Genomic DNA, 13,070 nt, shown 5'->3' with positions numbered 1-13,070 from the left:
ACATGTGAGTTCTGATTCTGCTTTGACACAGGTTCATTCCTTCAACACTAGGAGTCATAAAATCAATGTTACCATCCTCATAAGGTAAATTTCTATCCTGACTATCACCATTGGCCTTGTGCTTCTCTTTGTTTTTACAATTTGACTCAATCTCCTTTTTTTCCCTTTTCCACAATCATCAATGTTATGAGTACTTCTATAGGTGTCAATGTTTTATTGGATTATGGTTAAGATGCTAACCATATGTATCGTCTTATTTTCAAAAGTTAGAAGGTTTCTGTCAATTTATAAATTGTTTATTATATTAATGATGATAGATAAGACTTGAATCATTCATATTATGAAGGGTAGTTATCATCCAATATATGAAGGATAGGTTTCCTATCTTATTGAAATTAATGGTAAGTTGGAAACCAAACCATATTTGAATAGATTAGATGTATTGCAACAAAAATGATCTAAAGTCTCTTTCGTAGCATGACATGTAGGGCATAAAGGGTCACAATTGACCCCTCCCCCTTTTTAGGGAGTTTGTCTTTGATAAGGAGAGTATTCAGAAGGACTCTCCATATGATAATCTATTGTTTAGGAGTAGTTTTTTCCTTCCAAATGTTCTTCCAAACCAACTTGTCTCTATTAGCATCAAAGCACCCCATTTCTAGGGTATTCCTCCATATTCTAATGCAATTGTATCCTGATTTAATAGAGTAATTTCCATCTTTTGTACACATCCAACAAGACACATCATCATTTGCTTTATTGGCCAATGTTATTGCTGGGGATCAAACCCATGACCACTACAATTTCCCCTTGGTGGAACTTTACCCGAGGGATAAAAAGGTAACTTTTTATGACGCCCTTCGTTATCTCGCGTATGACACTGAAGTAAAATCCCTTTCCCAATCAAGGTAAAAATAGTTTTTTTTTGCAGTAGTAGACAATGAACAAGTTTTAAAGGTAAGAATACTATAATACCAATAAATGTTATATGATTTCTAATGAAAATAAATTAACCAATTAAAAATATCATATTTTTTATATATATTTTTTAAAACATTACAAAAAGTATAGATTTTATTTTATTGTTAAACTTAAATCAACAAAGAGTTATATTAAAATGTGTAATAGGTTAATAGCAATATGTTTTTTAAAATTAATAAACATTCACTTTTACGTAATAATATAAATGATAATATATATAAAAATATATATTGCGCGAGTATGGATCAAAGTGGGTACTAAGGTACTCGTACTTGCACTCATATTCACTCATATGTGAGTTTCACAAATGAAGTGGTGCCATTTGAAGGGTGAAAACAGGGCAGTTTCCAAAACAAGATCTTGGAGTGAGGGTTCAGACAACAACAAGAAATGAAAATGATATGTAGGAAAAGATGACATAAGAGATCAAAAAAGCGACTAAAGAGACATTGAGACAATCAAGAGGTTTTGGACCTAGGGTTAAAGAATAAAAATGTTAGAATAAAAGTGTTCAGAGTAAAGTTAGAGTGAAAAAAAGGAATGTTTGAAAGAATGGTCTATGTATAAAATTAATAAACTTGAAAAATAAAGTGTAAGAAAGATGAGAAAGAGACCAAAAATACAGTGAGTGAAGGAAAAACCCAAACTTTTGATGAATTTTAAGAATTAAGAAGTGAGAATATATATATATATATATATATATATATATATATATATATATATATTCTCAATTCTTAATTTTGCATGTAATCACGAAATAACATCCAGGAGCTATCATTGAGATGTATTATTTTTGTATATGATATAGTCCTACTTCGAGAGTCGAACGAGATTGTAAATGAGTGATTAGAGAGTTGGAGATGAGCCTTAGAAACATATGAATTTTGCCTAATCAAATTAAGTAAGACAAAGTATATGAAATGCAAGTTTAGTTAAAGGAGAAGTATTTCTAAGTTAGAGGTGAAAGTGAGAGTCCATAGCATACCACGAGTTAAATATCTTGGGCTCGTAATACAAAACGATGGAGAAATAGAAGTGAATGAGAACCATTAAATTCAAATTGGATGGTTGAAATAGCAGGATCTCGGGAATTATATGTGATACAAAAGTACTATTCAAGCTGAAGGAAAGTATTTAGGAAATTTCTTTATCCACCTTCATGTCTTCTTGGTCACCTCTGGTGAAAAACCCAAAATATCCCTTACTTCGGAAATGCATTTTCGAAATGCAAAAAAATGCTGTTTTCGGAGATGCATTTTCGTAAACGCCTTTTTTTTTTCAAAATTTGTCTTATTTCGGAAATGCATTTCCGAAAAAAGCATTTCGGAAGTGCATTTTTGAAATACTGCGCGTTTTGCAGATTAAGCAAAACAGCCCCCTCCCCCATTCATTTTTACCCTAAATCTTAAACAAACTTCCTCTCTTCAGAATTTTTGCATAAACAAGTTTGAATCCTATAGTTAACCATTCCAAAAGCTACTCAATCTCAACCTAAAGCTACTCAATCTCTTCAATTGGTAAGTTTTTCAATCTTTAGATCTGTGATTCGAATCTCCTTTAGGGTGTTTAGAAATTGCAAAAATGATATAGAGGTAGGTTGGTAGTGGTATTTAGGTTGTTTAGAATCATTATAAGTTGTTTTAATGTTGGATTTTGGGGTCTTCCATGAAAGTTACAGAAGTGAGCTTCGCAGGGGTGTTTCGGAAGTTCATTTTCGAAAACACCTTCATTCCCAGTTTCGGAAATGAACTTCCGAAGTGGTCCAGAATTGATTTTTTTGTTTTTTCAATTGTTTCGCATTCTTGTTGATTTCAATTTTTTTCAGGAACATGGCAGGCAACCCAGCACGCATCGATACGTTTCATTTTAATTGTTTCACATTTATTATTGTTTCGTATTTATTTTTAATACATTATCGTGTTTGTGTTTCAGAGCTGGATCATCTCCTACTTCCCCCGCATCCACGGCTTCCGCATTGATCCTGAGTACGAGGACGCCATGCCCAGAGCCGCCCGATACGTTCTCTAGAGGGGGAACAATGCAGTGGGACCATATAGTGGGTATCTCGACTGCACGATGCACGATGACATCAGTTGGAGGCCATTCAGCGACTACACTGATGTTGTCGCCTTTAACAGCATCTCGTTATATTCTGGCTGGTTGGCATGCGGGACCAACACCATGGTGAGGTATCTCCCTGAGCGGTGCATGCGGCAGTTTGAATTTGTGCAGATGATACCCATGTCACCTTTTGAGGCTGCTCCCGACACAGTTACCTGAGTGCAGCTCACTGGCATATTTGCGGAATGGGAGCGTCATGTGGTCCCGGAGGAGTATCGTCGCATGAAGGTCACTCAGGACTGGCACAGTGTGGAGGGGTATGTCACATGGTTCTATCGGGTGTCACATCCTCTAATGACATCCGACGCTCCCGGCGCTCCTAGGCCAGCATACGAGGATATCCTGGAGAACCAGCAGGCCGAGGATGACTATACCATTGATCTCCTGCCGATCTGCCAGCGGATAGAGCTGCTTGGGCGGGACGCGTTGGATCGAGGTATCACTGATCCGGGCGGTCCAGAGGCAGTCACCGTAGTGGAGAGGATCGTCGGTGATGCGGGTCGTTCGGCGGCATACAGGCGGCAGAGGAGGTCCTAGGGAGAGAGGGTTAGGCATACCTAGTAGGGGTTCAAGTTTATTTTTTTTGTATTCGGCTTATATATTTCGCTCACAATGACTCGGTCTGTATATATTATTTGAATTTTATTTATTATATTAGTATTTTACGTTGATATGTCGTTTGTTTTGTTCGGTGTTTTTCGTTATGTATATATTACTCGTTTTGTATATATTTCGTACGGAACTATTAGAAAAAACATAAAAAAAGAGACTTCTGCATAATTCGGAAATGCACTTCCGAAACCCCCTAAAATCTGAAAAAAGGTGTTTTCAGAAGTGCATCTCCGAAAACACCCTCAATTTGGTGTTTTCGGAAATGCACCTCCAAAGTCTGAAAAAATTTAGAAAAAAAAAATTCTTCGGAAATGCATTTTCGAAGCAGGGGTAAAGTGTGGTTTTCGCTGGGGGTGACCCCCATAGGGAGGTGGATAAAGAAAAAACCAAATATTTATTAAACAACAGTAAAATCCGTATTGTTGTACGAGACATAATATTGGAAGGTTAAGAATTAATACGAAAATAAAGTAAGTATAACAAAGATGAAGATGTTGCGTTGGAGGTGTGGTATGACTAGATGAAATAAAATTAAAAATGACAATATTGTAGAGAATGTGTGTAACACCTATAATAGAAAAAAAGAATATATATATATATATATATATATACTCCCTCTGGCCTTATTTATAAGCAAAGATGCCTTTTTTAGATTCATTGAATAATGAATGTATCTGGTCTACATAATAGACCAGATACATTCATTATTCAATGAACCTAAAAAAAGAATCTTTGCTTATAAATAAGGCCGGAGGGAGTATATATATATATATATATATATATATATATATATATATATATATATAGTTTGGACACGTAGAGACAAGTCCTTGTTTTTTTTTTTAATAAGCAATTGATTGAAAAGCTCGCACTAGGGGTGCAACCCTTACAAAAAAACACCAAGCACTATAGATTGCATGTGTCGGATAAAGGAAGTTTAAACCATTCATAATAGGTTGGTCTAAACTTAGTATATCCACTATACATCCATCTCCAAGAAAGAAAGACAATGTTAGAACAAATTACATCAAAACAAAACACCTCCCCCTTAAAGATAATGGCAAGAAGAGTAGATGAGATAAAAAATTCAAATAACTAAAAGAGCAGTGCTATTTAGTACGAAGCAATTTGAAGAAGAAATGCAAGAATGAGTATGTGTCACTATTTTAGTGGTAAATTTCCTTTTAATAGGGATCATGGGGTTGTGATGATAATGGATGGTTGAGATCTATTCTTGCATTTCTTATTTTTCCACTTTCTTACTAATAAGCATTTTCCTAACTAAAAATTTAAGAAGATTAAAAAAATTTATAAAAAAAAATTATTAAGAAAGATCTCGAAATTAACAAATAGACTAAAAACATGATCTTAGATAAAAAATAAAAAAAACATTAGAACATGAATTGATTAATGTATCTAATCCGATATAAAACTTAATTATTAATCTTTATATACTCTCTGATTTATAACAAGTGAAATTTTTTATTTTGCTTATAATAAAGTAATCTAAATACATGAAAATATATATTAAAGTAATTTAGAAAATTTGTTCTTTACTTTCCAACCGCATAAATAAATTCAGAATGAAATAAAAAAATTATTTTAGGAAAGGAGAATGATAGAGGAATATTTGACGGTTAATCTCTGAATCTTAAAAAATATTAGCATGGTGTGGAAATGGATTCAAATGCATGTTTTGGGTTTTGATGTTATTCTAATATAACATCTCCATTGGAGATGGCTTAATACATACTAAGATTTATAAGTTTCGGAACTTAACATTTTTATTATTGGAATAGATATATGTGGCGTTTCCGTTGCTTAAATTTTTGTGTAAGTTACCTCATGAAACAATTCAAAAAGTGTGTTACTTATTATTAAATATTATTAATTTTGATATTTTGTGGCATCAAATATAAATTGATTAGACCACATATAGAGTGCTTATTAAAATCACCATTAGAATAAAATTGGTTTAGATTATTTAAATGTTGGTTAAATGCAATGTAACAATTTAATCTCATACAAATAACTCAAACAATCGAAATAAATTCTCCCTATTAAAAATACTCTAATAGCCAGACACACTCAAATGACAAAATATTTAAGGTGTGATGAGTGACCAAATTTTTTTTTAAAGCTGTTTGGATCTTTCGTCCTCCCGCTTGTTTTCTAAGTTAAGTGACCAGCTACCCTCTTTTTATTTTAATATAGTGTTCATTCTTTGACATTTAAAAAAATAAAACATTCTGACTTAATTTGATGTTTATTGTAAAATGAAGAGAGTATATACTAATTACTATATACAGTGTATGTATCATAATGTATGTATGCACGAGTGACCTTGGGCCATACACTGATACACATACTACCTTCAACATGATTCGTATATAACTTAAGTGGTAGTAATGACAAAAGAGTTGAGGATGATTCGGTGGTTGACATGTCACAGTTATTATGACACAAATTTCCAATCCCCTCAACTGCAAATGTATTCCACAAGTTAAATATATGTGTCTAGTGTTGCAGCAGCAGATACTATCTTATACTACAGACATTCACTCTTTTCACAATTCATCATTCAACTTTGTCCTTCCTCTATTCTATTTCAACACATCAAAATATACCAATATTAATTCTTCTTGTGCCCCTCAAATTAATATGTCAATTCCAAAAAAAAATTTTTTTTTTTCAAACAATACAACTAGTCCATAATTTTATTTTTACTATATAAGGATGCACATTAATATAATATATATCAATAACGCATTTGACATTAGTGGCTATTTATTTGCCTCAAATAGCTTAAGTTTTGTTCTTTTTTTTCTTTCTTTCCCTGGCACAAGAGATTCCCTAGAGAAGCTATAGGTATTTCCTTCCAGTTTCTTATCAGAATCACAATCCCCCAAAGAGATAACAAATTGTGATCTACAAGCTAATATTAAATGCAACTTTCTGGTGTATATAGCCACAGATATTGTACTCCTAGCTAGTAGTATATACACAAGAAAAATAATGAAAATGTAGCTATATATGGTTATCATTAATAGCTTGCTATAGGTACATAGTTCAATAACATACTAACATGAACGGAAATTAATGCATGGAATTAATTAAAATGAAGGGTTTTGACAACATTGTCTTTGCTGCTAAAACATCTCTCTACCTATGACTGACTGAGAGTATTCTAAGTCTTTCTTGCACCAATTAACACTAGACAATTACCAATTATGGCTTACAACTTATAACAACCATGGTGGCATGCTCAACATAGTATATTGTATTGTAGTAAAAGAAATTAATTAATTACAAGGTATACTCAAATAGTCCGTACGAGATGCATATATAGAGAGATAAGAGAGAATCATACATAGGTAGCTGGGCATAGGAGCTTCAGCTACACATTTCGTGTCCGTGTTGAGTGGTAAGCAAAAGAATTTTATATGTAAAATGTATATTAGATTAAATGCATTCATACATTTTTCTATTAATTGATACCAAACTAAAAAATTGTTGTACATAAAATCAAAGAATTAGTGGGAAATTGAAAGGAATGGTAGGTTTTAAGTTGGCAAGAAATAGGTATAAGTATAAGTAAGTGTTTTGAAAAATTCATTAAAGTTTTATATTGAAGGGATACCACATATATATGAAAGGTTTGTCTTTTGGGGTGTGTTCCAATGGGTACTTATTTTGTGAATGGGTGAGAAAACACCACACCATGAACATGAAGTATCAAATGTGCCCGCCACATTCGTTGGTTCAAGCCGAGTCTGAGTGTTAAGAGTCTCACATCGGATAATATATGGTCTGAACATATTTTTATAAGTGAGGGTATTTTCATCCTACAAACCGGTTTTGTAGGGTTGAGTTAGGCCCAACCACATTTCTTAACACTGAGTGATCCAATATTTTTTTAATTTAAAATGATGAAGATTATTTAATATTAATTGATATTAATTAATTTAATGATTGGTGTGTTGTCCAAGGTCCACAACAACTATAATTTTTGATCGGATCTGCTCCACTCCCTCATATTATCTCTTATTCGAATCGAAATTTCACCTATAAATAAATGCATTTCCATTTCATTCTCTTTCACTTCAAATTTCTGCATTCCAAAATCTTTCTCATTTAATTTTTTTGCTTCATTTAAATATTTTTTCTATTATGTGTTTCGATTGGCTGCCTTGCGCAGGCTAAATACGATTGATTTTCACCAAATACACGACTCCTAATTAACCAGATACATCGACTAATATTTATACCATCATTGACTAGTCTTTGTGCCATTAGAGAATGTATTTTAGATCGATTTTCTGTCGTGCAAGTGGTAATAGTACAATATAAAACATGGTTGTTTTATCCTGAAAACGTTTTTCTTGATTGATTGTTTTGCACAACTAGGGACATTGTTGCAAAACATTTTAACTTCATAATTTGCGACTCGACCTAATAATTTCTTTAGTGACAATTTTTTCAAAACTGTAAAACAACATGTACCATATTATACTATTTGATGGAACACTACAAAAACTCAACCCATAGATTGGCCTAATGGTAAAGGCTCGAGTCTTCTTGAGAGTTTGCTCCTAGCAATATTTTAGATTTGAATCCCGCTATATAAAAACAATTTGATTGTCTTAAATTAGTCGGTCGAAATACAAGATACTAAAAAAAAATTATTTGTTGCATAAAACATCATATAACAATTTGAATTTCGATTGATTGGACCACCTCCACACGTAACTTAGATCTCTAAATTAGCTAAAAGAAATCGATGCCATATTAGCAAAATGCTCTTGACTTAGAAGAAGAACATCAATTTTGATTGGCATAAACATTTTATATATGTTTAATGAAATTTATTGAGAATTATTTTTCTATGTCATACCATTTAAAAAAAATAAAAAATACAATCTCTAAATAGAATTTTGATATTTTCCATTACTTAGTTTTACATCCCCTTATATAAAAAAAAAAATCAATTATAGCTCAGTAATAAATATTTCAGCACGCGCATTTAAAAAAATAATATATCAACATAAAATATTGATGATATAATGAGATATCTCTGTAAAATATATTATACTTTAAACTCCTTATTCAATTCATAATCACTTCAAAATTTCTTATATTTTAACAATTTAGTTTTGATATTCTATGTTCATAAATTTTTTTACATGAACTGTCAATCAATAAATTTTTTTTTTGACTAAATTCTCAAAATAACATTTTTTGCAATAACATACTCCTCGTCCTTGTCAAGGATAAAAACAGTTCCCATAAAAATGAAATATATTTTAGTTATATTTCTCCATTATTATAAGATGATTCATGAAGTCATCGGTATCTTTTAATTTTCAGTTTTTAATATGGTTGAAAGGGACCTTTTAAAATAACTTTATCTTTACATAAAATGCCATTTTAGAATAACAAGGAACCGCATCTTACTCAAGATATCTTCATCACTTCAATTAGGGTTTGTCCACATCCACACAAAAGAAAAAGTGAAATTAGGGTTCATCATCATAATACAATTAACAACAAAAGAAAACATTAATTAATTCCTTAAGAAAGATAGATAGATACATACATATATGCTTCATATATTTACTTGAACATTCTACCAACTACATAAAATTAAAGCTCTTAAATTAACAACTCAAGAAAGAAAAAAACAATGACAAAAATATTAGCTAAAGTAACATTTTCAATCATCATTTTGAGTGCAGATTATCACACAAAATGATAATGAAAAGAGTTAGGATCTATCTTATCATATCATATCATATATCATCAAAGTGATTGCCATGCTGACACAGTAAGCAAAAACCTATTTTGCCATCCTAATGAAATAGCTTTTCCATCATCTCTTTCAGAAACCCTGAAACCACCACCACCTTCTTCCTCAAACTGAAGTGGACAATAATGTGTCCTCATCTTCAGCAACAACTTTGCTTGTATCAAACACTTAGAACTCATTTTCATCCCAACAAATCCATGATTCTCCATTCTCACTTTCCATGTTTCCATTTTCTCATACTTTGCACAATCAACACCACCGTCATCAACTACATCATAATTATTCAGCATGGTTTTGATCTCTTTACCGAAAAATTTCTTCTCTATTCTCAACCTCTCGATACTCTCTAATGGTAAACAATCATCAAGTGAATCAAACATCGCTGCGAAATAATGCAATGTGTCTGTGAATCTTGATAAGAAGGTTCTAGAAGGATTCTTAGAACCTTCTTGTTCAACGATCACCACAATGGAAGGGTTAAGAGAATGAACAAATCCCAATGTGTCAGAAATTTTCAATAAACAAGTTAATTTGTTGAGATATGAAACTAAATTAACCGCCACAGTTTCGTTTTTCTTCTTCCTTAGGTTAATTATTCTCGATCCTCTTAACAAACCTTGAAACTCAAAAACAATGTTTACGAAGCTTTTTGAGAAATTAATTAACCTAGATTCAGTTTCTTGAAGCTCTTTTAAATTCTTACCGAAACCAGTTATTCTGAGGGAGATTCTGTTTGCGCTTGTGGCTTTCTCTGAGAGTGATTGAATCAGTGAAGGCCATTGAAAACCATATGAGACATCGAAATCGATCACGTGAATTGAGCGGTTGTTTCTCTCTTCTTCTTTCTCGAAGGTTTCTAAGATAGCTTGGTTTGCTGTGAAATGAGCGAATTGGTAATACGGTGAAACTCGGTAGAGATCTGTGAATGCGAGAAACTCTTCGTCGGTGGTTGGTTCTTCCATTAACATTTCGTAGAATGGTGATTTTTTGGTGAGGAGTTTCGCGGTTAAGCCGTCGGTGAAATAAGCGACGACTCGTTGGACTGAATCGCCGGTGAGTGAGACGGTTTGGTAAAGATCTGTTAGGTTTTCGAGAGACGAATCGAAGTTGTTTTCGTCGACGGAAGTTGCTGTTGTGAGAAGGAGGTGAATTAAGGGAAGGCCGTTTGAATCTTCGAGGTTGAGAGTGGTTTTTCGGAGCATTTGTTCTCTCATTTGAAGAAGTCTGAAGATTTTTCCTTCATAGCCTTCGTAGGAGTTTCTATTGGTACAAATCATAGAGAAGTTGTTGTTGTTGTGGTGGTGGTGGTTGTGGTTGTTATTGGTTTCTCTTGTGATGATTTTTCCTTTCTTTTTTCTTTCTCTGTTAACGGAGAGGCTGAGATTTAGAAGCTCATCTTCTTCTGAATCTTCCATATTGAAAGTGGAGAGAAATATAATGAGTTTTGTTTGTGTTTGAGAGAGTGTGTTTGTGTAAGTGAGAGAGAGAAGATCACAAAAGGGTGATATGGTTTGTGGACTTTTATGAGGGAGAAGTTCACAAAAATTCCTTCATGTCATAACATGGCTATATATAGGAGGAAGACACCAAAGAAACAAGGATCAAAGATTTTTTATTTCTTTATACTCCACTAGTACTATCATAATAGAAGGATATTAAGAGAAATAAAGATAACAATGACTTTATTTATTGTTATTATTGTTTATCATTTAAATCGGCTTCTTTTAGTTTTTTTAAATTATAAAAATATATTTACATTAATATATAAATATAAAATTATTATTATTATTATTAAATTTTAAACTATCAAATTATATTTATTTAACTCAACTAAACAGATTCGATCCTCATTCTATATTAATGGAATTAGCCAAAGTTTAATAAAAAATTAGTATACTAATTTATTTCTTATGTGATGAATAGCGTTTTAAAAATTAGTCAGCAACTGCAAAAATAGTCACGATAAATTAGTATTAGTAGATGTTAATATCGATATTGTTATCGTCGTTTTAATTTTAAATAAAAAATTATAGTTAATTTACACTGCGAAAATCATAATTAATGTCGCGACACATATGAATTAGAATCGTTAAAGATATTACATGACCGCGACGCAACCATTTTCTAAAAGGAGAAAACTTAAATATAATTTATACATGTTGCTTTTACTATTTCTAATTTACTATATTCTAATAAAATATGACAAGTGTACTTAAATATCGTTAGAGTGGAAATAGAAGATAATTGCATATATGTACAGTTAAAAAATGATATTTAAGTTTTCTCCTTTTTAAAACTCGGATGATATAATAAGTTATGAGTGGTGTATTTGAACATCTAAAAATTGATATTATAGTCAGAAACATGGAATAAAAATATATTATTTATAAATATTGATTTAAAGAAAAAATTATATTATTAATAGGTGTTTGACACCAAAAAATATAAATAAAAATATTGATTTAAAGAAAAATTATATTATTTTTAGGTGTTTGACACCGAAAAATATAAGTAAAAATATTGATTTAAAAAAAAATTATATTATTTTTAGGTGTTTGACACCAAAAAATATAAGTTAATTCTGAATTGATATTTTTTGGTAACATATATTTTTATCTTGTTTAAAACAATTGAAAAAAAATTAATTTAAAGAGAAGTAAAATAATACATATAATTTTGCAATAAGACGGAGAGATTAAGAAAGGAAGAGCATCATTATATTCTTTATTACAATCAGTGTCTTGGGTCATGAAATCACATTGATTTTTTCATTACTATTATATTATTATTAAAATTCAGAATACTTTTTGAAATGAAAAAAAATGTATATTAAATAGGTTTTTACTCCTTTGGTAGTTGAGATGGCTTAGAAGATGCCATATGAATTGGACAAGAAACAGCGGTGTCATTAGGGAATCAAACGTACCGTCCTTCAACAATTCCCTTTTATTAATTTCTATATTCACTTTTTTCATTGCCCTTCTAATTAATAATAACAAGTTAGTATATATCTTCATCAATACACTATTCCTTTTCTTCACCATTCATAGCTAGCTACCTTTATGTTGTAAAATCTTATACTATAGTCAACGACATGCGAAAAAAAAATTTAAATATCCAGGTTTCATAAAAAAAATACGAAAAAAACCATGTTTTCGGGGTATTTACCAATCTGTCTAGGTTTGGCATACCAGAACACTGAATGCGCCAAATGAAATGACGCATAGGTGTTTATTTTGGGTGCATGCGCCAAATGAAATGGCTTGCCCTAAAATTCCCATTGCATGCGCCAAATGGAATGGCTCATAAGTCTAGGGTTTTGCCCTAGAAGCCAAACCATTTGGCGCCATAGTTCTAGGGCCTTTTTTTTTTTATTTTTTTTTTTCAATTTTTTTTTAATTCATTTAAATTGGGAAAATGATAATTTTATATAATATTTTTTTATTTGTTATGAAGGTTACTTAAAAAAATTAGTAGAATAATTTTTTCGGCTTTAAAATGTAATGTAGAAAACGACTATCAAAAGTGTAACATCGATTGCAATATAAAT

At 31.5% G+C, this 13,070-nt stretch overlaps 1 protein-coding gene across 1 annotated transcript; it reads right to left on the bottom strand.

The window, feature by feature from the left end:
• Positions 1-9,346: 9,346 nt before the first annotated feature.
• Positions 9,347-11,031, bottom strand: LOC131613442 (GRAS family protein RAM1-like). The gene has a single exon (XM_058885113.1). It carries the CDS (start codon positions 10,933-10,935, stop codon positions 9,514-9,516), a length of 1,422 nt encoding a protein of 473 aa, XP_058741096.1. The 5' UTR covers positions 10,936-11,031; the 3' UTR covers positions 9,347-9,513.
• Between the last annotated feature and the right edge of the window lie 2,039 nt (positions 11,032-13,070).

Source organism: Vicia villosa, linkage group LG1 (assembly GCF_029867415.1).
Source record: "Vicia villosa cultivar HV-30 ecotype Madison, WI linkage group LG1, Vvil1.0, whole genome shotgun sequence".
In the NCBI taxonomy this organism is placed as follows: domain Eukaryota; kingdom Viridiplantae; phylum Streptophyta; class Magnoliopsida; order Fabales; family Fabaceae; genus Vicia; species Vicia villosa.
This window is presented reverse-complemented; position numbering and strand designations above follow the sequence as displayed.

Coding starts and splice junctions, on each gene's coding strand:
- LOC131613442 (XM_058885113.1), bottom strand. CDS start 10,935: ATGGAAGATTCAGAAGAAGATGAGCTTCTAAATCTCAGCCTCTCCGTT.